At 43.0% G+C, this 25,002-nt stretch overlaps 2 protein-coding genes and 1 pseudogene across 3 annotated transcripts; 2 read left to right on the top strand and 1 right to left on the bottom strand.

Annotated features, from left to right (window-relative positions):
- Positions 1-2,672: 2,672 nt before the first annotated feature.
- LOC138993765 (keratin-associated protein 4-3-like) lies at positions 2,673-9,101 on the bottom strand. Of its 2 annotated transcripts, XM_070393108.1 has the most exons (2): positions 8,535-9,101; positions 2,673-3,011 (listed from the first exon to the last, which is right to left on the bottom strand). In XM_070393108.1, exons 1-2 carry the CDS (start codon positions 9,099-9,101, stop codon positions 2,673-2,675), a joined length of 906 nt encoding a protein of 301 aa, XP_070249209.1. The 2 variants fall into 2 exon arrangements, with proteins under 2 accessions (XP_070249209.1, XP_070249210.1); XM_070393109.1 differs by lacking the exon at positions 2,673-3,011 and having other exon boundaries at positions 8,526-9,101.
- Positions 9,102-12,234: 3,133 nt separating this feature from the next.
- Positions 12,235-12,591, top strand: LOC138995041 (keratin-associated protein 4-3-like). Its single transcript, XM_070395403.1, has one exon. The coding sequence runs from the start codon at positions 12,235-12,237 to the stop codon at positions 12,589-12,591; it is 357 nt and encodes a 118-aa protein (XP_070251504.1).
- Positions 12,592-16,580: 3,989 nt separating this feature from the next.
- On the top strand, positions 16,581-21,720 carry LOC138995040 (keratin-associated protein 9-4-like; annotated as a pseudogene).
- The last annotated feature ends 3,282 nt before the right edge of the window (positions 21,721-25,002 follow it).

The raw sequence follows: 25,002 nt of genomic DNA, 5'->3' as shown, positions 1-25,002 counted from the left end.
CCTGACTGGTTGTCACAGATTTTAAGATGGTGGCAAAGACTGAAGAGAAGAGTCCTATTTTCTTTTTAAGATTCTTAGAGGGGACGGGGAGGGGCTGGCCACTTTCCCCAGGCTGAGTTCATGAGTTTATGTCAGGATAGATGAGGCAGACCAGCAGCTGGCACACTGAGCTACAGGAAAAAGGAAGAACCAAATCAAAGTGAAACAGGCTCCACACCACTCAGCAGCCTTGCAATTGAACAATTAACCGAATGTTGGTTGGCAGCAAAGCTGGGGGAGTGGGATTATTGGCACGTTTGACTGACAGGTCTGTCATTAAGGAGAAATGCCAATTTGTTTCCTAAAGGGGCTGTACAAATTTATACCACCCTCCCCCCCTCCCCCAATGTGCAAGAGCTTCAGTAGTTTCACATCCTCCCTAAATTTTTTATATTGTCAGACTTTTACATTGTTTTTCAATATAGTGGTGTAAATTGGAATTTTGAGTTTTTAAAATATATATATTTTTATTGATTTAAGGGAGGAAGAGAGAGATAGAAATATCAATGATGAGAATCATTGAGCAGCCCACAATGGGGATCGAGCCCACAACTGGGGCATGTGCCCTGACCAGGAATCGAACCGTAACCTTCTGGTTCATAGGTCAATGCTCAACCACTAAGTTATGCTGGCCAGGCAAAATCTTGAGGTTTTGAATTGTATTTTTCTCAATTACTTATGATTTTTTTTTTTTAACATTTCTTGGCTATACTGTATGTTTCCTCTAAATAAAATTCCTAGCTACATCTTTTACCCACTTCTCTATTGAGTGGTTCATGGTTACTGGTTGTGAGAGTAATGTTGTTGAGACCAGTCCTTTGCCTCTGTGTGTCCCAGTCAATACCATGTGAGACAGAAGAACTGGGCACACAGCATGGGCGGCAGCAAGGCTGGCAGCAGCTGGACACCCAGCATGGGTGAGCCCATGAACTCATGAGAAATGGTTAATAGTTGTTTTTAGTGATAGTTTGTAACAAAGCAACAGATAATTAAAATAATATAAAACTCTGTTTTATTCATATCCTAAGGCCCAAGTTTTCTTTCATAATATTATTGAACTTTGGTATCATTTTTAGCTGATCAGTCTTCCCAGAGTTGTATCTATTTTGTTCAATTTAGAAAAGGACAAACTTGTGGTTTTGTTGAATTTTATATATATATATATATATATATATATATATATATATATGTATTTTACTTTCTGTTTTACTAATTTCTACTCTTTTTTGTTTAGGTATTCATTTTCTTCTGTGTAGTTTGGGGGCAATGCTATTGCTTTTCTCTTAACTTCTTAAGTTGGGGCATTTAACTCATTAATTTTGAGGTTTTCTTCTCTTCTTATATAAATACTTAAACATATAAATCATCCTCAAAGCATTTTTTTGTTGCATCCCATGAGTTTTGGGATGTCACGTTTATTATCCAACTCTACACATTTAGATAACTCCTCTGTACTATAGATTTTACTCCGGTGTTTTGTACATTTATCCACTTCCCCCACCCATCTTAGCTCTGTATGGCCCAACCAGAAAGGGGTGCTACTGGCATCTAGTGGGTAGAAGCCAGGATGCTGCCAGACACTCCTCCATGGTCACAACAGGGCACCTTCACCAGCCAACAAAGAATTATCTTGCTGGTGCTCAGTCCCACGACATTTTCTAATTTGTTTTGAGGTTAAAACTTAAGAATCATTGAGCAGAAGCAAAAGACACAGTTTTGGGTCTGAGTCTGTCCAAATCAGCTATCTAACATGACCCCATGAAATGTTCTCATGTGAAAAATGGAGATAATTATTTTGGGGGGACTATATGAAGCTCAGAATGGATCATGCATATGATGTGCAACAGGTGTATAAATCCATCCACCAGGATGCTGTACAATAAAACCAAACGCAATATGGAATGCATAGAATTTATTAAGAAATAGAGGTACAGCCGAAACCGGTTTGGCTCAGTGGATAGAGCGTCGGCCTGCGGACTGAAGGGTCCCGGGTTCGATTCCGGTCAAGGGCATGTACCTGGGTTGCGGGCACATCCCCAGTGGGAGATGTGCAGGAGGCAGCTGATCGATGTTTCTCTCTCATCGATGTTTCTAACTCTCTATCTCTCTCTCCCTTCCTCTCTGTAAAAAATCAATAAAATATATTTAAAAAAAAAAAAAAGAAAAGAAAGAAATAGAGGTACAATTCCCCGTATCTAGAGAGCCAACTCAGAGTGACTGTGGAAGAAGAAAGCAGGATTACAGGAACCAGGAGTGCATGGGAAAAGAAAACAGGATTGAGAAGATTTTCAGCAGTTGCAGAAAACCTATGTAACAGTTACAAGAATTCCTTTTTCTAAGTTACACAGAGGGAGAGGGTGGAGACCTTGACTACAGAGTCAAAGCAGAGACCATAGCTCCATATCAAGGATGCTCGAAGCTGACACATGTTCCACACACGCTGGAGGAAGAGGATTGGGGACGTCCTCTGCTCTCCATCCAGCTGATTCAGAGGCTTGTATCAGGCACACGAGTCACAGAAATTTAGGTACAGCATGCTGGTTGTCAGCCAAGTTGAGGAAGTGAATTTTTTTCCAAAATGGCGGGTCAGTTAAGAGGTGTTGTGTGAAGATGGTGGTTCTTTGACAAGGTGATCAGCAGCAGCAAGGCTGACCGCAGCTGGACACACAGCAAGGGCGGCAGCAGCAGCTGGGCCGGCAGCAGGTGGTTTTACAGCAGGTGGTCTGACAGCAGGTTGGGCGGCAGCAAGGCTGGCAGCAGCTGGATCCACAGCATGGGCGGCAGCATGGCTGGCAGCAGGGAGTGCTACAGCAGCAAGGCTGGCAGCAGCTGCTCACACAGCATGGGCGGCAGCAAGGCTGGCAGCAGCAGGACCTGCCACAGCTGGACCCACAGCAGCTGGGCTGGCAGCAGCTGCTCACACAGCAGGGGCGGCAGCAGGTGGTCTGACAGCAGGTTGGGCGGCAGCAAGGCTGGCAGCAGCTGGACACACAGCTGGACCCACAGCCGGTGGGCCTGCAGCAGCTGGGCTGGCAGCAAGGGGAGCAGCACATGGTGTCAGGTGTGGAGGGTGGGCTCCTGTTCAGAGGTGAGTTTCTCAGATGCTGAGGGCTCCCCTTCTATCTTGGGGCTTTTATACGCTCTCCCACCCAGTTTGGACCAATGAGCAGAACTTTCCTTGTTGTTGTTCATATTGTTTTCCATAGTCACTGGGGAATTGTAAAAAAGGAAGTTATTCTCTACATGTTTTAATGAGTAGCAGATAAGTGTTTAATATGTTTCTTAATTGAGAATTACAGAAACTTTTTCAGATAAAAGGATGTTAGCATTGTTCCTGCTTTGTTCATAATCTAGTCATAAGATACAGTTCCTGATCACCTCATTAGGTTCAATACACGTTCCCTCCTCAGTTATTTTTAAATTGAATTTATTGGGATGATATTGATTTGGAAAACCATACAGGTTTGAAGTGTAAAACTCAACAAAACATCATCTGCACATTGCCTCGTGCACCCTCCGCCCCAAACAGTCTCTTCCGGTCTCCATTTTCCCTCCCTTTGCCCACCTCCACCTATCCCCACCCCCTTCCACTCTGGCTATCACCACGCTGTTGTCTGTGTCTATGTGTTATGTATATGTTTTTTGACTAATCCCTTCACCTTCTCTCATCCAGCACCCCCTCCTCTCTGACAGATACCAGACTGTTCCATGAATTAATGCAGCCGTTCTCAACCTGTGGGTCGCGACCCCTTTGGCGGTCGAACAACCCTTTTACAGGGGTCGCCTAAGACCATCCTGCATATCAGATATTTACATTACGATTCACAACAGTAGCAACATTACAGTTATGAAGTAGCAACGAAAATAATTTTATAGTTGGGTCACAACATGAGGAACTGTATTTAAAGGGCCAGAAGGTTGAGAACCACTGCACGAATGCCTCTGTTTCTGTTTTGTTCATTGTTTCTTCAGCTGACTTTGATTGGGACTTATTTCTGGGGTGATGGGCATGCTGCTGACATGTTTACAGTGACAAACTGAATCCATGCCCAAGTCCAACTCTGTGTCAGGGAGAAAAAAAATTCTCCTTTGCCCTTCTAGGTTCTGCTTGCTGGTCTAAGAGTTAAATGGACAAAATCTGATTAGCAGGAAGAAAACAAACAACCATTTAAGAACATGTATAGCTCCTCTATACATGGGAGAGACTCGGGAACTAAGTCACTCCCCTGAGATGGCATCTGCCTTCACCTTAACGCCATCTTCAATAAAGACAAAAGCAGACCTGGGGAGGGGGCGTTAGCTATGAGAGGTTGCCAGGGGGAGCACAGCAAACAAGGGTAAAGCTGTTCGGAGTGAAGTCCCTGCCTTCTCCATTGGTAGGAGTTTCTAGAGACTGTCATCCCCTCCTCCTGGTAGAGTGTAGAGGGAAAAAACATAATTTTCCCCTTACATTCACCCCCTTTTAAACCAAAAGTAATTCTAGTAAAACTAATTTGTTTTCATAACAAGTCAAGTCTTACTAAATTTGGCCTGCTTATTTACCTAAGAGTGTCAAGAGTGGTGATGGGTCATATAGGCTCTTATATTTATGTTTACGGCTTATTAAAATTTTCAGGGTGATTTTGGTTGATAAAATTATATAGGTTTCAAGTGTATAATTCTATAATACATGGTCTGTATATTGCATTGTGTGTTCACTAACCAAAGTCAAGTCTCTTTCCATCATCATATATCTGACCCCCTTTACCCTTTTTACCTCCCCCACCCACTCTGGTAACCACAATACTGTTGTCTGTGTCTATGAGTTTTTGTCTTATATGTTCAGTATTATATCCCACATGAGTAAAAATATATGGTTCTTGACTTTTTTAATCTGACTTATTTTGCTTAGTATTATATTCTCAAGATCCACCCATATTGTTGCAAATGGCAGTATGTAATCTTTTCTTATGGCTGAGTAGTATTCCATTGTATATATGTATCATATCTTCTTTATCCAATCATCAATGAAGGACACTTAGGTTGTTTCCATGTCTTGACCACCTTGAATCATGTTGCAATTAAATAGGGGTACATACATCTTTACAAAAAAATGTTTTCAAATCTCGGGGTAGATACCCAGAAGATAGATTGTTGGGTCAAATGGTAACTCCATCCTTAGTTTTTTTTGAGAAAGCTCCATATTGTTATCCTAGTGGCTGTACCAGTTTAGATTCCCACTAGCTGTGTCTGAGGGTTCCTTTTTCTTCACATCCTCTCAACACTTGCTATTACTTCTCTTGTTGATAATAGCCATTCTAACAGGTGTGAGGTGGTACCTCATTGTGGTTGTGATTACATTCTTTTAAATCTGTTTTGCTGGAACTTTCCATGTGGAATCTTCGGACTGAACTTTTAACAGCCTCTCGAGGCTAAGAAGCCGAGCCAGAAGATGCTTGCAATCAGCTTTGCCTGCAATACCTATAGATTTAGGTCAATTTCTCTCGTCTTGAGCTCCCCCAAATATCCTGAGGTTATTCCCACAGAAAATTAGCACTGATTTCTTTTCCCTTCTTCACCCTTCCATGAATAGAAGATCTAATTTACTATAGATCTTAGCAACCTCAGCCTACGTTTGTTTGCTTGTTTCTTTTTTTTTATTAGGTTAAGAACTTTCACTTTTTCACTTAAAGGAAGCACTTTACAGTTTCTCTTTAGCATATCTGAGTTGCCAGCATCACTCTCTTACACTTTGGGGCCATTATTAAGTGAACACGAGTTACTTGAACACAAGCACTGCAATAGCAAGGCAGTTGATCTAATAACTAAGACAGCTACTTAAGTGACTTACGGGTGAGTAGAGTATATAGTATGGATTTAATTGTCAAAGGAAGGATTCACTACCCAGGTGGAATGGAGCAGGACAGTGCAAGGTTTCACCCCGCTACTCAGAATGGCATGCAACTTAAAACTTATGAATTGTTTATTTCTTGAATTTTCCATTTACTATTTTCAGACCATGGGTGCCTGTGGGTAACTAAAACAACAGAAAGCAAAACCTCAGATTCAAGGGGGAACTCCTGTATACTGAAAAGTGTATAAAACATACATGTATAATATAATAAATAATTATGAAGCAAGCATCTATCTATCCCAACACCCAAGTCAAACAAAAGAGCAGTGCTGTCACCAAGAGGGCCCTGGATGTGTTTTCTCTTGACCACATCACTCTCCTTCCCCCCTACATAGAATCACTGCCCTGATTCTTAATCTTTTCACTGATGTGCTTTACAGTTTTACCACCTAGGTATGCATCCTAATCATGATAGTTTAGTTTTACTTGTTTTTGAATTTTATATAAGTGGGATCTTCATATATGTATTGTGTGTTTCTATTCTCTCACTCAGTTAAGAGTTGTGGTAGGCAGCCCCTAAGGTGGCCCAGTGATTTCTACCTCTTGGTGTTCATGGTCTTAACATAATTCCCTCCCTGTGAGTAACATGCTTCTAACCAACCGCCTCTGGCAACATCAAGCGATTAAGTTATATGAGATGGTGACTCTCATCTTGCTAGCCGACTTTCTCTCGCCCTCATGGGCTTTGAGGAAGTGAGCGGCCCTGTGGGGGAGAAGTATGGGGCAAGGCACTGAGGACAGTCTCCATTCGACAACCAGCAGGGAACTGAGGCCCACTCCAATGGCCCTCGAGGACTGGAATCCTGTCAACAACTACATCTGTGAACTTGGAAGTGGATTCTTCTCCAGCTAAGACTTGAGATGAGATGCCAGTGCCAGCTAACACCTTGATTGCAGCCTTATGAATCATTAAGGAATAGAGAGCCCAGCTGAGCTTTACTTGGGATTCCTGATGCACGAAAACTATGAGACAGTAAATGAGTCTCATTTTAGGCTGCTAAAATTTGAGGTAATATTAGCTAACAATAGATAATTCGTACAGATTTATCTAGTACCACACAACACAGAGATGAGGGTGAAGGGATCAAAGGGTGCAGAGAAGTTAATAGGCTAGAATAGATCTAGCCACAAGGCCAGAAAACCCAACCAGCTGAATAAGCTCCCTAGGAAGACTCAGGGGGTGCCCTCTGTAATAAGATAAGAAGGAATGAACAGGTAGAGAGGACTATTCTCTAAGGTTGGAGCTCGTGGTAGGGAATATTGTCACAGAACTGAGTTCCCAAGGAGCAATGAGAATGAGAATGTCCTTGAAGTAGCAGAGGCCAGCTGGCAGCATTTAACGGTCAGAGTAATGTGGGTATAAATATGTGATGGGCAGCAAGCACATTTGGGATGACAACTGGGGTGAAGTGCTGTGGGACCCACAGGCTGAGGTCAGTGATCCCAATGGGAAATTATGACTCCTCACCCAGTTTCCAGGCTGAGCCAGTTCTCAGATCTACAACCCACTGACTCATTGAAAGTAAGGCCAGTCCTCCAAGACCAAGGACCACAGCAAGTGTATGTAGCATTGATCACTCCAGTCCTTTCCCAAAGGAATCCACAGCCATTTCCTCAGGGGACACTGGAATACCCCTATTGGACGTTGTTGGTTACTGGATCTAAGTTGACACTGACAGTTGGCAACCATTCATAATATATGTTTAAAATGTGTTAAAGGACACAAGTAATTACATTTGGAATACTGGCGTCTTAGGTTGGGTGCCCTCAGGAACAGACTCCCGAACAGGGGTTTGAGATCTAGTAGTTTATTTGGAAGATCATCCTAAAAGGCACTGCAGGGAACCTGGGAAGTGATCCGGGGAAGGGACGGAGGCCAGTGTAGGATGATGGAATGAGCAGCTTACTCCTGTGGGCAGCTGGGCGTCACTCCACCAAGGACCTGTAGAGAGTGGCGCTCCTTACCCCCACCTGAGAGGAAAGAGCTAGAGTATGTACCCACTGCACTCATCACTGGCCGAGCACTGCTCCTACACACTTGGACCCCCGGCCTGCCTTGAGCTGGCTCCTTCATCCGGAGAAAGTCCACAGGACGACAGATCAAAGTGTTTGCTGTAAGAAACCATCTTCCTATATTAAAACAAGGATGCTGAGGCCATAGAGGGGGGCATCCTGAAATCACCTGCTGTCCTCTGCTCTCTGCAGAGAGAACAACAGAACAACTGGCAAGTCAAGAGGAAAAATGATCAGACACGATACTCTTGTATTTGTATGCCTGGGAAATTCAGATTTATTTAAGATTTAGGGACATCTCCATTTGAGAAAAGATGGCAGGGAAGAAATATATCAATTGGGATGACATGTTGGTTGAAAGATTTCAGACGAAATTCAAACTTTGTGTTCATTTGGGAGACAGGTAGTAACATGCTCTTGCGGGGGGGGGGGGGGGGGGGGGCGAATATATTTGGAGGCCAAAGTCAGTTTAAGAATCAGTTGGAACTAAGTTTTGACAATTGGCCTCTCATGACTCAGTTCAGTTAAACTACATCAAGAAGATCGGCTGACAAAAACCAGTGGGCACAGGTCAGGGCAGTCAGCAGACTGGGCGGCAGCAGGTGGTCTGGCAGCAGGTGGGACGGCAGCAGGTGGTCTTGCAACAGAGGGTCGGGCAGCAGCTGGACACACAGCAGCTGGGGCGGCAGCAGCTGGACACACAGCAGCTGGGGCGGCAGCAACTGGAGCCACAGCAGGAGGGGCGACAGCAGCTGGAGCCACAGCAGGAGCCACAGGAGGAGCCACAGCAGGAGGGGCGGCGGCAGCAGGTGGTCCTGCAGCAGGGGGTCTGGCAGCAGGTGGGGCGGCAACAGCTAGAGATGCAGCAAGTAGGCCTGCAGCAGCTGGAGCCACAGCAGGGGCGGCAGCAGCTGGAGCCACAGCAGGGGCGGCAGCAGCTGGAGCCACAGCAGGAAGGGCGGCAGCAGCTGGAGCCACAGCAGGAAGGGCGGCAGCAGCTGGAGCCACAGCAGGAAGGGCGGCAGCAGCTGGAGCCACAGCAGGAAGGGCGGCAGCAGGTGGTCTGGCAGCAGCTGGGGCGGCAGCAGGTCTCCTGGCAGCAGCCTTGGCCACAGCCCTGGTCAGAGCAGACGGAGCCACAACAGGAGTTGACCATGGTGTCAGAGGGTGGAGGTTCGGAGTGAGTTTTCAGGAAGGTGGGTTGGAAGGTTTGGAAGTCTGCTTGCCCCAGGTCCCCTTTTATACCCTGCTAAGGGCTGCTGTCATCAGAAGCTGTGCTCTTTCCTTGTCCTGTTTGTCCTAATTAACAGGTGATTAGGAAATTAGCCAGGTTTGTTTTCCTGGCTAACCTTTTCAAGATGGATGGAAAACATTGTTTCCTTTTCCTGATGGGTTAGGATTCCTCACTTCAGCTCTTCCTGGATCATCTGTTATGTGTCTTTCTTGCTTCATCTTCCTTAAAGAAAGCTGTCATGTGATTTATGCATTTAGATCATGTATGTGTGTCTCATGTTGCACAGCCCAACATGTCTCCCTTTGGGTGATAATAAGCCACATTCCTTTTGGTGACTTAGGGAGATACAGCTGCATTTTAGTTTGATGTCTCATTCATTGTGGGGTCAGGTGGGCAGAGAAGTGTTGAATGTGAATCAGGGCATCGCTGGCATGAGAATAAGGCTCTTAGGATATTTCCTCTCCCTCCTGTGAATTGTGGCCCATTTTCTAGACTTTCTGATGGGAAACAAATAACTGGTGTTGGAGGAAAAACTAAGTCATCTATCTAATTTTGATGTTTCTTCTTTGTCTTCAGCTTTATTAAGGTATGTGTAATATACAAAAACAATTACACGTCTAATGTATACATTCTGATGAGTTTGGACGTATGCATGTACCATAATACCATTTCCATAATTAAGGTACTAAATATATCCATCATCTCAAAAATATTTCTTTCCATCCCCTTCATTTTTTGTGTGTGTGGTAAGAACATTAACCTAAGATTTACCTTCTTAACGAGGTTTTAAGTGTCCCATACTATATTGTCAACTATAGCCACAACATTGTACAGCAGACCAGTAGATGTTATTTGCCTTGTATAACTGTAATTCTATACCCACTGAACAACAGCTCACCATTTCCTACTACGCCAGCCTCTGCAAACAAAAATTTTATTCTATGCTCCTTTTGTGTATTTAATATTTCAAATGAGTGAATTCATGCAGTATTTGTCCTTCTGTGACTGATTTATTTCACTTAGCATAATATCTTCCAGGCCCATCCATGTTATCACAACTGGCAGGATTTCCTTTCTTTTTTTAAAATCATTTCCTTTCTGAATAATATTCATGTTCATTAATGTATCAGAGTTGGCATTCAGTGTGCAATTCAGGGTGTCATGGCAGAGAGTGGTTGGCAATGAGTGTGAACTTATACTGAGGTTACTATCACAGGGGAAAACCTTTGTCTTTTCATTCTAAACTGCTTTAATCTCTGCTGAGAGATGTGTAGGGGTTATTTAATCTTTTTTTTTTTTTTTACCTGATACCAGCAGTAACATTTTTGATGCGGTTATACCTGACATAGAGGTGCTGAGGGTGAATACAACATTAGGGAGTATGGCTAGTTAATAAATACTCCCAAGAAGTTTAGGTATACTTACTGCTCCCCAAATCAGGTGCCATATATTGGATTAATAACAATTCTTTCAGATCTAAGACAGGCTGTGACTTTCATCTTAGATTTAGTCTTCTATGCAAGGATGCCTAAAGCTCTTTGAACTTGAAACCGTTGAGGGGCCCTTCATGGGTGAAGGATGGAACACACAAACTGTGATACACCACGGAACAAGCTATTGATACAAAGAACAACATGCATGATCTCAAGGGAAGGATGCTGAGTGTGAAAAACCAATCACAGAGGTTACACACTATAAGATTCCATTTGTAGAACATGCTGGAAATAAAATTATAGAGATGGAGAACAGAGTAGTGGTAGGCAGGGGTGTCGGATGATGAGTGGGAGGGAGTGGATGTGGCTACAAAGATAGAGCCTTATGGAGAAGGGCAGTTCTGTATCTTAATTGTGATGGTGATTACACAAATCCATACAGTACATACGATAATCTGCATAGAAACACACACACACACACACGCACACACACTCATGAGTGCATGTAATACAGGTAAAACCTGAGCCAATACTGGGGATTGTACTGTGTCAGTTTTTGAGTTTTGAGATGTTCTATAATTACTTAAGATGTGACCATTTGTTTTTTGCTATTGACTTATATAAGTTATTTATATATTTTGGAAGTTAGCCCAGCATCAACTATACAATTTGCACATATTTGCTCCCATTCAGTAGGTTGCCTTTTTATTTTGTTGATGCTTTCCTTCCTTTGCTATATAGAAGTTTTTTAGTTTGCTGTAGTTTCACAATTTTAGTTTTTTGCCATTGTGTTGGTATCAACTCCAAAAAATTATTGACAAGATCTATATGAATGAGATTACTGCCTATGTTTTCTTCTAGGAACTTTATAGTTTCAGAGCTTACATTCAAGTATTTAACTCATTTCGAGTTAATTTTTGCATATGGTGTAAGACAGTGGCCCAGTTTTATTCTTCTGCATGTGGCTTCACTGTTTTCCCAATACCATTTAGTGAAAACACTGACCTTTCCCCATAGTGTATTCTTCGCTTCTTTGTCATAAATTAATTGACCATATATATTTGGGTTTAATTCTGGGCTCTCTGTTCTGTTCCATTGATCTATGTTTCTGTTTTTATGCCGAATGCCATACTGTTTTGATTACTATAGCTTTGTAAAATAGTTTGAAATCAGAGAGCATGGTGCCTCCAGATTTGCTCTTCTTTCTCAAGATGGCTTTGGCTATTCTGGATCTCTTGTCATTCCATATAAATTTTAGGATTTTTTTTTTCTATTTCTGACATGAAAAATTTCATGGGGATTGCACTGAATCTATAGGTTGCTTTCAGGAGTATGCTGATATTGTGACTACTTCCTTTTATCTATAACAGTTTCAATGAGTTGTTCTCAATTAAGAAACACATTAAACACCAATTTTCTAAATATTCATATCACTTAGGGAACAACTTCCTCCTTGACAATTTCCCTGTGATTAACAAAACAACATAAACAAAAACAAGGAAAGTCTTACTGATTGGTCCCAAATTTGGGGGCCCAGTGTATAAAAACCCCAGAACAGAAGAAGTCCCCAGAATCTGAAAAACTCACCTCTGAACAGAAACTCACCTTGTACACCTGACACCATGTGCTGCACCCCTTGCTGCCAGCCCAGCTGCTGTGGATCCAGCTGTTGTGGATCCAGCTGTTGCCAACCCAGCTGCTGCTGCCGCCCATGCTGTGTGTCCAGCTGCTGCCAGCCTTGCTGCCGCCCATGCTGTGGATCCAGCTGCTGCCAGCCTTCTTGCTGCCGCCCATGCTGTGTGTCCAGCTGCTGCCGCCCTTGCTGTGTGTCCAGCTGCTGCCGCCCATGCTGTGTGTCCAGCTGCTGCCGCCCATGCTGTGTGTCCAGCTGCTGCCGCCCATGCTGTGTGTCCAGCTGCTGCCAGCCTTGCTGCCGCCCATGCTGTGTGTCCAGCTGCTGCCAGCCTTCCTGCTGCTGATCACCTTGTCAGAAAACCACCATCCGAGCATAACATCTTCAGCTAACTGACTTGCCATTTTGGAGACTTGTTCACTCCTAGACTTAGCAACCAGCATGCTTGACCATAATTTTCTGGGACTCATTTGCCTGATACAAGCTTCTGATTCAGCCTGATGGGGTGCACAGGACATCCCTGATCCTCTCCCTCCCGGGTTGGTGGATCACGTGCCAGCTTCCTGCATCCTCGATATGGAGCTACGGTCTCTTGCTTTGAGTCTGTAGTCAAGGTCTTCACCCTCTCCCTCTGTGTAACTTAGAAAAACAAATTCTTATAATTTTTAAAAGGTTTTACAACTGATAAATAATCCTCATAATCGTATGTTCCTTATCAATGTAGTCATGCTTCTTGTAACAGGCTTTCTTTTTTTAGGATCACTTTGAACTGTATTCCTAACTGTAGGAGTCTTACCCTTTGTTTCTTAATAAAATCTATAGCATAATTCATCCATATTGTGTGTTATTTATTGCGCCGAATTCCTGACACAGGGATTTAAATACATACTGCATACTATATGCACCATCCCTATTGAGCATCATAACAGCCCCACAAGAGGTATCTCTGTTTTTTGGGGGGAACCCCCATTAATTGATTAAGGTCACGTAGCTAAGACTGGACTGACTCAGATCCAGGCAAGTCTTCTGTTTCTGCCGAAAGGCACTTACATTCACATCCCAAAGAAGCCTCGGGTGAATGTTGTCACGGGGCATGCACCACTCAGTAAATGCCCACATTCCCGATGCACTTCTCCCTGCTCTCTACCTTTCCTGCTAAGTGTCCCTCACCAAGTAGGAACTGCATCCTCCGCCTGCTACTCTATTCCTATGACATTCCAAACTGACCAGATGATCGTTCTGACTTAGATGATGTCCCTGACAAAAATGTGCTCTCACAGGAGTAGAACCTTCAGTCCAGGAGGGTCTGCAGCCGTGACGGGACGGGAAGCACAGATTCCCAAGTGTGTCACTAGCGGTTAACGTGAGGAGATTCACTCTGACGTCTGCCCAACCCGTGTGTACTCCCATTCGAGGACATCTGTGGTCCTACGTAAATGATATAGTAACGGCCATTGCGTTAAGGTACAGTCCACATCCAGAAGACAATATATCAATTCCGGATGTTGTCACCTCTATGGTGGTGTCTTTGCTGCACATCTAAGAGACCACTCCAACTTTTTACCAGGCCAGCAATTTCTGTCACGTGATGCACGGTAGGACAAGTAGACCCATGGTTACGTGCCTATTGTTGACCTTGTTCATCATAGAGTGGGTCCCTTGGCCCAATGTGATGCTATTCAGGATCCTATGACAATACTGTAAGCTGGTGGATAGCACTGCAGACAGGGAAGACAATTCTTTTTGACAAACGTGCAATCATAGTAAGGAAGGATTGCCTTTTTCAGTGTGGAAGTGATCCGAGTGGAACACTTGGGCCCACTTGGGGTGGTTAGTCTTCATAAATGATACTATTGATACCAACTCACCTCTTGTCCCGACTTATGACAACAGCACATCCAGCAGTATGGGGAGAGGGAACCTGTGCTGTGGGTGTACACCTGCCTCAATCCCTGCCACCATGGCTACTTTGTTCATGTCCCTGTGCAAGTACCGGTGCACCCGAGGACCTGGACAACGTGAGTTATACCAACTTGTACTTGTCCAGAGCTTCCTAAGTGGTGGATGCTCTCTGGGGAGCACTGGAGAGCACACAAAGAGGAAGCAGCATCTGCTGACACACCATCTCCATGGACACGATTCTTCTCCAAATGCCTTTCTCTTCCAATCATGCTTCTTCCAGGGATAAGATAACTCAATCAGGCCTTTCACCATTTGCAAGTAGCCAATAAACATCATTTTCTGAGGCCATCGACCACCTCCCATACAAAATTACACACACACACACACACACACACACACAAAATCATTGTACTAATCACAGTTCTTTTCACTGGGAATATTTCCTCTTTCTACTGCCTTTGCAGACCAAAGTTTTTCATCTGTTGCAGTAAAAATTCTCCATCTGGCATAAAAGCTGCCATCGGGGCCATCAATCACTGAAGTTCAGGTAGTCCGTGTTCATATCTTATAACCAAGTAGGGTTTGAAGGAGTCAGATGGAATTGTGCTGAAAATTACCACTCATGTATTTTTTTAGTCATTGAGATGAGCACTAAACTCTCCATGGATGTGCCATGATTTCTCATTAATACCTTTGTCTTAATGTTTATAATTTGTAAACCAAGGTTAGTGTGCATTAACTCAGGGATTCAAAGATTACCAAAAGAGACACTATCTTAGATTATTGAGGAAGAGAAGAAAAACTATTCTCTATAAATAATAAGGGTGATGAATATATTTTTCTATAACATCCCTTGAAAATATAAGAATTGGGGTCTCTTATAAAGGTATCTGACTACAGACAGACTGAACCAGTAATATAAGGGGGGAAAGAGAAAGAAAACACTTCTAGATTAATCCATCAGCAGACCTATATGTAAGATGGTAGTTGAAAAATGAAGATCACACAGTATATTGAGAAACAATTCATGAGTTGGTTTAAGTGTATTCTATCTTTACCCCCAAAACATATGGCTAGTGAGTGCCAGAATAGGAACTGGGGACTCTTCCATATGAGTTTAATTCCCTTAACCAAAATATGTTGCATTCTACTTTCACCATAGAAAACTTTCGGCCAAGGATAAAACAAGAGGTAAATAGATGCACAATCTTGGTGGCACTATAGTATAGAAAATGGATAAGGCAAACCAGAAGCACCTTACAAAACAGCATAGGCACAAGTAATAAGAATGGTAAGATATGGCCGTATACTGTACAGGATAAGGAGATCTCATTCCACGAAACCAGAATCTGATAACACCTAGAATATTTTGAGAAACAACTCTGAACTTCATCTTACAAATCAAGATCCATTTTCAAGGTTAGTGACAAGGGCCTTGGGGGGAAATGCACATCATAAAATTCATGCAGTCAACAGGGAAATGCTGTCCTTTGTCAGGAAGCATCCTACGAGGCAGGGAAACACATGTCAGAGATCAGAGTGAAGGGAATGCGATGCTGCAGCAGGACTATCAGGGCACAAGGTGTCTAATCAGAGGAGGAGCTGCTCTGCAATGCCTTCTGACTGTCTGATCAAAGGGGTCCCGATGAGCAAAAGATGTAGGAGGCCCAGGAGGGTGGACGCTCAGATAAGGAAGCCGCGTCTCACAATCATCACATAAAGAGAAAGCCAATTCTACATTATTTCATTCATATAAAGTTTAAGAACAGCCTAAACTCATGACGTTTGGGGATGAGTGAGCGCTATAATTTGAAGGGGATGAGGATGACATGGATGTGTTCACTCTGAGATCTTTTATCAAGTTGAAAATTAATAACAATTTACCAAGTTGGAAATTATATATTTGAGCACTTTTTAAGATGAATGTTAAGCCATAAAAACTTTTGAACATGATACTTCAGGTATCATCTTTCCTGATCTAATTACTACATTAATGACAGAAAGAAAGACAGTGTGCAGTCAGTGACCTAAGTGACCCTGGAATAAACAGATTGGGCATCAAGCCACCAACCACTGCGACCTGCCCAGGCAGCAGGCACTCTATGGGTCAGAGGACCCACCCGATTATGAAGCAGGAGCATGCTGATAATGTGACCATTTCTTATTTATCTATAGAAAGGTTCCTATGAGTTATTCTCAATTAAAAAAAATAGATTAAGAACTTATTTTGAAGAGATTAATTACATTTAGGGAAAACTTCCTCTTCAAAATTTCCCAAGTGGCAACACTAAAAATGTAAACAAGAACAAGGAAAATCCGGGCCATTGGTGCCAACATTTTGGGCCACAGGTATGAAAGCTCCAGAAAGGAAGGAGTCATCAGAATCCAAAAAACTCACCTCTGAACAGGAACCCACCCTCCACACCTGACACCATGTGCTGCTCCCCTTGCTGCCAGCCCACCTGCTGTAGGTCCACCTGTGGGTCTAGCTGCTGCCAGCCTTGCTGCTGCCCGTGCTGCTGTCGCCCATGCTGCTGTCAGCCCACCTGCTGCAGGCCCACCTGTGGGTCCAGCTGCTGCCAGCCTTGCTGCCGCCCCTGCTGTGTGTCCAACTGCTACCAGCCCTCATGTTGCTGACTGTCTTCCCCCAAGAACCACCAACTGGAAATAACACCATCTGTGAACTGATTTGCCATGTGGACAATTTCACTTCCTAGACTTCGAAGACAAGCAGCATACCACCACCACCATTTCTGTTATGCATCAGCCTGCTCAGAGGCTTGAGATGCAGTGTAGAGGCCTTCACTCGGTTCTCTCTCTCCCATGCTATGGGTCATTTGCCAGCTTCCTGCATCCTTGATATGGAGTCATGTTCTTGCTTTGACTCTTAAGTCAGGATCTCTTGCTCCTTCTAAGTAATTCATCTTCATAATTTTTAACAGGTTTCTGCAATTGATCAATATCTTCATAACCATATATGCATAGTTTTTATCCTATTTCTTCTTTTCACAATCACTTTGTAACCTCTCCCTGGATGCAGGGAATCTTACACATTCCTTAATAAAATCAGTACCTTCTAAATCCCATATTGTGTTTTCTTTTACTGTACAGTATTCCTGACAAAGGAAGTCATATACCTATTGCATACCATGTGCAGCATCCAACTGGAGCTGCAAAATGGACCTCCATGAATTATTATCCAGTTTTAAATGAGAAAACTTCCTTGTGTGATGTCATGTAATAATGGACAGACTGAGATCCAGGATGGGGTCTTCTGTTCCTGCTCAAGGGCACCAACGCTCACAGGTCAATACAAGTAGCAATGATACTGAGTGCTGAGGTCTAGCAAGAGTGCAATTAATTTTCTACCTCAACAGTGGCAGGAATAATCCCTCATATGTACAGATGATGTTGTTTACAACATTCCTCCCGTGTCAGGTCCCTGCAGCGACATGCTCGAGCCGCAGGGACAGCATCTGCAGCTCTCATGAGTGCAGGGAGCCGTTCCTGTCTCAGGCACTGTCCAGCCACTCATGCAATTCCTCTGGCCACTCTCACCACTTTATTTAATATATTACAGAAAGTCCTAGCCAGAGTAATTAGTAAAAATAGGTTTTTTTAAACAAAGGCATCCAAATTGGGCATGAGGAAGTAAAACTGACTCTATTTGCAGTTGAAGTAATATTACATATATTTTTTAAAACCTAAAGATGACTCAGAAAACTTTTAGAACTAATCAACAAATTCAGGAAAGTTACAGGTTACAAATCAATATATATATATATATATATATATATATATATATATATATATATATATTGCGTTTTTATATACCAGCAATGAATTATCAGAAAGAGGAATTAAGATAATTTCATTTATATTTGCATAAAAATGAATAAAATAACTAGGATAAATATACCAAGAATGTGAAAGACCTTTACCCTGAAAAGTAAAGATATATATGAAAGAAACTGAAGACCACACAATCGAAAATATATTCTATGGTCGTGGATTGGAAGAATTAATATTGTTAAGTGTCCAAACTACTCAAAACAATATTCAGATCCAGTACTATCCATATTAAAATTCTAATGGCATTTTTCACAGAAGTAAAAAAAATATTAAAATGTATATGGAACCCCAAATATCTCTGACTAGCCAAAGCATTCCTGAGAAACAAGAACAAAGCTGGAGGTATCTTGCTCCCTGATTTCAAATGATATTACAAACCTATAGTAATCCAAACAGTATGGTACTAGCATAAAAACAGACACATATCAATGGAACAAAATACAGAGCCTAGAAATAAACCCCCATATAATGGTCAATATATTTATGACAAAGGAGCCAAGAATACAAAATGGGAAAGGGACAGTCTTTTCAAAAATGGTGATGAAATAAAACTGGGCACTCACATTGCAAAAGAGTGTTACTGAATCACTACCTTACAGTATAGCATACACAAAAATTAACTCAATATGGATTAAAGACTGGAATGTAAGACTGGAAACCACAGAATTCCTGGATAAATGCATAGGCGATAAGCTCCTTGACATGGGTCTTGCCAATGGTTTTTTGGATATGACACCAAAAGCAAAGATAGCAAAATAAACAAGTGGAACTACATCAAACTAAAAAGCATCTGCATAGCAAAGGAAACCATCAACAAAATGAAAAGGCAAACTACTGAAAGAGAGAAAATATTTCAAATCATACATCTGATAAGGGCTAATATCCAAAATACATAGAGAACTCATAAAACTCCATAGCAAAATGAAGACAAAACTCCCAAACCCATGAAACATTAAATTTAAAAACAGACAGAGGATCTGAATAAATATTTTGCCAAAGAAGACATACAGATGGCCAAGAGGTACATGAAAAGGTGCTCTACATCACTAATATCAGGGAAATGCAAATTCAAACCACAATGAGATATCACTTCATACCTGTTACAAGGATAAATAAATGAAAAGACAAGACCTCACAAGTGTTGGTGAGGATGTGGAGAAAAGAAATCTCTTGTGCACTGTTGGTGGAAATTTAAATTGGCATAGCCACTGTGGAAAACAGTGTGGATGTTCCTCAAAAATTAAAAATAGAACTGCCTAATGACTCAGCAATGCCACTTCTGGATATTCATCTGAAAAAAGCCCCACTAACTTGAAAAGATATGTGCACCAACAATGTTCATTGCAGCATTATTTATAACACCCAAGATATGAACACAACCTGCATATCCATCACACACACCCTCCCCCCTGAATATTATTCAGCCATAAAAAGTACATCTTTTCATCTATCACAACACAGACCTAGAAGGCATTATGCTAAGTGAGATGAGTCAGACAAAGACAAAAACCATATAATCTCTCTTATATCTAGAATCTAAAAGTAAAACATTGGTGGTAGCCAGTGGTGGGGTGTGCAGGGTGGGCAAGATGGGCGAGGGGGTCAAAAGGTACAAACTTCCAGTTATGAAAGAAATGAGTCATGGGGATGTAATGTACAGCATGATGACTACAGTTAAACATACTGTATCACATATTTGAAAGTTGCTAAGAGAGTGGATCTTTAATGTGATTTTTTTTAAATTTCAGAGACGAAGGAAGAAGGAGAGATAGATAGAAACATCCATGATGAAAGAGAATCATCGATTGGCTGCCTCCTGCACCTCCCCGCCCACTGGGGATTGAGCCTGCAACCCAGGCATGTGCTCTGACCAGGAATCAAACTGTGATCTCCTGGTTCATGTGTCCACACTCAACCACTGAGCCACACTGGCTTGGCAAGAGAGTAGATTTTAAAAGTTTTTATCACAAGAAAATTAATAGCTATGAATGCTGAAAAATGTTAACTAGACTGATTGTGCTGATCATTTTGCAAATATCAATTCATAATGTTCTACACCTGAAAGTAATATCATTTAATATGTCAAGTATACTTCAATAAAAAATAAGCTGAGATACATACAAGTAGAACTCAGAAGGCTCAAAATATCAGAAAGAGCAGGAGGCAGTGTTGGTAGTGGAATGCAGAAACACTGTCCTAGCCTTCCTGGCCTGTTGACTCTGTGCTTTTCCTATGACATGGCAATTCCACTCTGGCATATGTGCTGAGAAGAGAGAAAAAGGAGCAGAAACACATTCTAACATGTATGTGATAACTTTCTACGTTTGTTGAAAAGTATAAATAAATATACATACTCAAATTTCCCTTGGTCATCATTTTATCTCGCTTTTTGCCTGAATTTATGAAAGAAAGTATGTGCAACTTGAGAGGTATCACCTGAGATCCTGATTCAGCTAGAAAACAAAGATGCAACATGAATGGCTTGATGCTCAGAAAACCAGTGGATGGCTTCTGCCTCTATTCTCCTGGTTGGGTGCTGATTTGCACATGAAAAACAGTGGGCCAAGGACCCAAGAGTCTCTGGCAGAGCTGGGAAACACATTTCTAGTAGGAGGCCTCAGATACATACAGATTGAAGCCTTGAATCCACTTTTCTGGGAGATCAGACTTAGACTCAAGCAGGGCTTCATTAATCACAGAACCCATCAACTCCTGACCACTCAGGGCACCTCCCAATCTAAATATGGCCAAAGGAACAACACTGAGAGGAGACCACTATCCTGACCTTCTTCAAACCAGCAGGAAGTAATACACGACCAGATGATGTCACATGACCAGAAATGTTGCTGGGGATGATTCCTGATTGTCCCGTTCCTAAAAAGATTCTTAAGTAGTATTCCCAATTAAGGAGAAGATCAAACGGTAATTTACGGAACCCTCAAAACACGGGGAATAACTTCCTCCTTGATAATTTCCTTGTGACTATAAACGAGGAAACAACAGCAAGGAAAGTCCTGCTTATTGGTCCCAACATTGGGGGTCCAGAGTATAAAAGCCCCCAAAGAGAAGACACCATCAGAATCTGAGAAACTCACCTCTGAACAGAAACCCACCCTCCACACCTGACACCATGTGCTGCTCCCCTTGCTGCCAGCCCAGCTGCTGTGGATCCAGCTGTTGTGGATCCAGCTGTTGCCGTCCCAGCTGCTGCTGCCGCCCATGCTGTGTGTCCAGCTGCTGCCAGCCTTGCTGCCGCCCTTGCTGTGTGAGCAGCTGCTGCCAGCCTTGCTGCTGTAGCACTCCCTGCTGCCAGCCCAGCTGCTGTGGATCCAGCTGTTGTGGATCCAGCTGTTGCCGTCCCAGCTGCTGCTGCCGCCCATGCTGTGTGTCCAGCTGCTGCCAGCCTTGCTGCCGCCCTTGCTGTGTGAGCAGCTGCTGCCAGCCTTGCTGCTGTAGCACTCCCTGCTGCCAGCCCAGCTGCTGTGGGTCCAGCTGTGGCGGGTCCTGCTGCTGCTCACCCTGCTGCCAGCAAGTCTGTTGCTGTCCCGTGAATGTCTGCAGAACCTGCTACCGCCCCACCTGCTGCTGCGTGCCTGGGTGCATAAGCTATGGCTGCGGATCCAGCTGTGGCCAGCCCTGCTGCTGCTGATCACCTTGCCAGACAACCACCATCTGCACACCTATCATCTGTGAACTGATTTGCCATTATGGAAACAAATGAACCTTCTGGACTTTGTTGACAACCAGCATGCGAGACCATAATTTCTGTGACTCATCTGCCTGTTTAAAGAATCAGCTGGATGGAATACAGAGGACTTCCCTCAGTTCTCTTCCTCTCATGTATGTAGATCTTGCCTCAGCTTTGTGCATCCTCGATGTGCAGTCATGGTCTTGCCTTTAACTCTGAAGTCAGGACCAATGGCTCCCTCTAAATAACTGAGTCAACAAATCTTCCTATTCCATTAATAGGCTTCTGTAACTGAATAATACTCCTCCTAATCACAATTCCTTACAATGTAATCATGATTCTTGTATAAGACTTTCTTCCTTCAGGATCACATTAAGTTGTCTTACTAGATGCAAGACTCTTTTCTATGTGTTTCTTAATAAAGTCTATACCATAAGCCATCCATATTGTGTGTATTTATTGTACAGCATTCCTGATTTAAATACATATTGCATACTATATGCATCATTCATTCTGAGCACAATAGCTCCCACAATTATCATCTACAATTTCAGGAAAACAAATTCATTGCATAATGTCACAAGCTGATAATAATGACCAGACTCAGATCCAGGACTGGGTCTTCTGTGCCTGCTCAAGACACTGACATTTACATGTCAAAGATGTAGAGGTCTGAGCCTCTGGTTACTGAACCCTTCGCAAGCTGTGGTGTTGTCATCGCTCAGATAAGGTTGTCATGGGGCACGTACACACCATGAGACACCCCAGTAAGTTCCCACATTCCAGATGTACTTCTCCCTGCTCTCTACATGTTCATGGTAATTATCACTCACCAAATAGTAACTGCTTTCTCTGCTTTCTCTCACTGTTATGAGGAGTCTAAACTGACCAGATGATAGCTGTAACATTAGATTATGTTCCTGACAAAATGTGCTTTCATAGGAGTAAAGTTACCAATCCAGAAAAGCCCAAAGTCCTGATGCAATAGGAAGCCAAGATTACAAAGTATATCACAGGGGGTTAAAGTGAGAGGGTCACCTTTACTGCACCCATTGCTTCTGAATCCATGGATACTAACCTTTATGGATACATATAGTACTACATATATGTCAACCTAACAATGGTTATTGGGTCAAAATACATACCACATTTAAAAGGCAATATATCAGTCCTACAGGTAATCACTCTATGGTGGTGTCTTTGCTACACGCCCAGAACACTATTACAATTTTTTAACCAGACCAGTAATTTCTCTGTCATGTGATGTATGATAGGACAACTAGATCCATGGTTATGTGCCTATTGTTGACCTTGTTCTTTATAAAGTCCCTGAATCAAAAATGTTGCTGTGCAGCATCCTATAACCATATAGTGTACTCTGGTAGATAAGCCTGCAGACAAGGAAGATAATTCCACCCACCAAACATGCAATCATAGAAAGAAAGAACTGCTGTCTTTTCAATGTGGAACATTGTAGAACATTGGCTCTGTGTGGGTGATTACTTTTCAAGATGGATATTACAGATAAGGATTCAGCACCATGCTCTGCTTATGACAACAGCACATAGAGCAGAGGAGCTGTGGGGAGAGGAAGTTCTTACTCTTGGTTCACACAAAGCCTCTGTCCCTTCCTCCAGGGCTACTTTGCTCATGCTCCCTGTGCAAATGTTGGTGCACCTGAAAAGGGACACAGGCTGAGCTGTATCAAACTCATAGTTGTCCAGTGTCTCCTAAATGGTGGATACTCTCGGGGGGCGGGGGGGGGGGGTTGGGCATTGAGGTGGGACAGACAGAATGTGGAAACACTTTCTGTCCACAGACCATCTCCCTCTACATGGTTCTTCTCCAAATGCCTATAGTCCAACCTTGCTCCTTCCAGGATTCAGCCAATCAGTCAAGCCTTTCACCACTTGCAAATAGCCATTTACATCGTTCCATCAGGTTGGTTTTTTGTTTATTTGTGCAAAAAATTCATATAAGTAATACTTAATGTATTCAAAGTTCTTTTCATTGGAAATATTTCCTCTGTCCACTCACTTTGAAACCAGAAATCATTGATCTCTTGCCATAAAAACTCCATTGGACATAAATTCTGCTATTTTACAGAGGTAAATGAAAGCCATAGTTTGCATTTTCAAAGAAAAAATATCCTGAGAAAAGATTCAAGTGACCATAGTTTATTTGGGATGCGCGGATCACATTGGCAGAGAGTTGAGAAAATGATGAGGCAGAAATGTGTATAAAGCCAGTAATAAGTTTACAACGAAGTGCAAACCTGAGGGAAAAGTCTCCTAAATGATGGAAAAGACACATTTTGGAATTGTCTTACTTGACTAATGAAGGAGCCAGAGTCTTTATAAAAAGGTCTCCAGAATTACTGAGTGAATGTTTTTGTTAGGTGACATGCACTGACATCATGACTTTCTGCTTTAACATGTATAGAACCCTAAGACATAAAAGTGAACATCTGGCGGGAGGAAATTGGTCTGAGCACACTAAGCCCCAAAATATGTCCAAGTCAATTTGGAGAGCTATATATAACAAATGACTAATTAGTGGGTTGCTCAAACAATAACATGTATTTCTCACAGTTCTGCAGGTTGCGATATCCAAGATCGAGGTGCTGGCAGGGTAGGTGCCCACTTGGGAGGATCTACCTCCTGGTTTGCCAATGCCTGCTTTATTTCTGTATCCTTCAATGACGCAGAGAGAAAGAGAGAGAGAGAGAGAGAGAGAGAGAGAGGAGACTCTGGTCTCTTTTTTATCAGAGCACTAACCCTATCATGGGGGACTTGCCCTCATATCTTCAGCAAAATCTAATTACCTCTCATAGATACCACCTCCAAATGCCATTATATTGGATACTAGAAGCCCAGTGCACAAAAATTTGTGCACTCGGGGGTGGGGGGCTCCCTCAGCCCAGCCTGTGCCTTCTCGAAGACTGGGTCCCCTCAGGGGATGACCACCTGATGGCTTAGGCCTGCTCCCTGGGGGATTGGGCCTAACCTGGCAGTCAGACATCTCTCTGACAGCCCAGGAGCCCTCAGGGGATGTCCACTTGCCAGCAGGGAGCAGGTCCAAACTGCAGTCGGACATCCTTATCGCTGCTGAGGAGGCGGGAGAGACTCCCACCACCACCGCTGTACTGGCAGCCATCAGCCTGGCTTGTGGCTGAGCAGAGCTCCCTCTGTGGGAGCACAATGACCACCAAGGGGCAGCTGCTGCATTGAGCATCTGCCCCCTGGTGGTCAGTGTGTGTCATAGTGACCAGTCATTCCCAGTCGTTCTGCTGTTAAAATCAATTTGCATATTACC

This window comes from Myotis yumanensis, unplaced genomic scaffold (assembly GCF_028538775.1).
Source record: "Myotis yumanensis isolate MYYU_CA2020_CCGP unplaced genomic scaffold, mMyoYum1.0.hap1 SCAF_16, whole genome shotgun sequence".
In the NCBI taxonomy this organism is placed as follows: Eukaryota; Metazoa; Chordata; class Mammalia; order Chiroptera; family Vespertilionidae; genus Myotis; species Myotis yumanensis.
The sequence above is the reverse complement of the archived record's forward strand: the minus strand, read 5'-3'. Positions and strand labels throughout refer to the sequence as shown.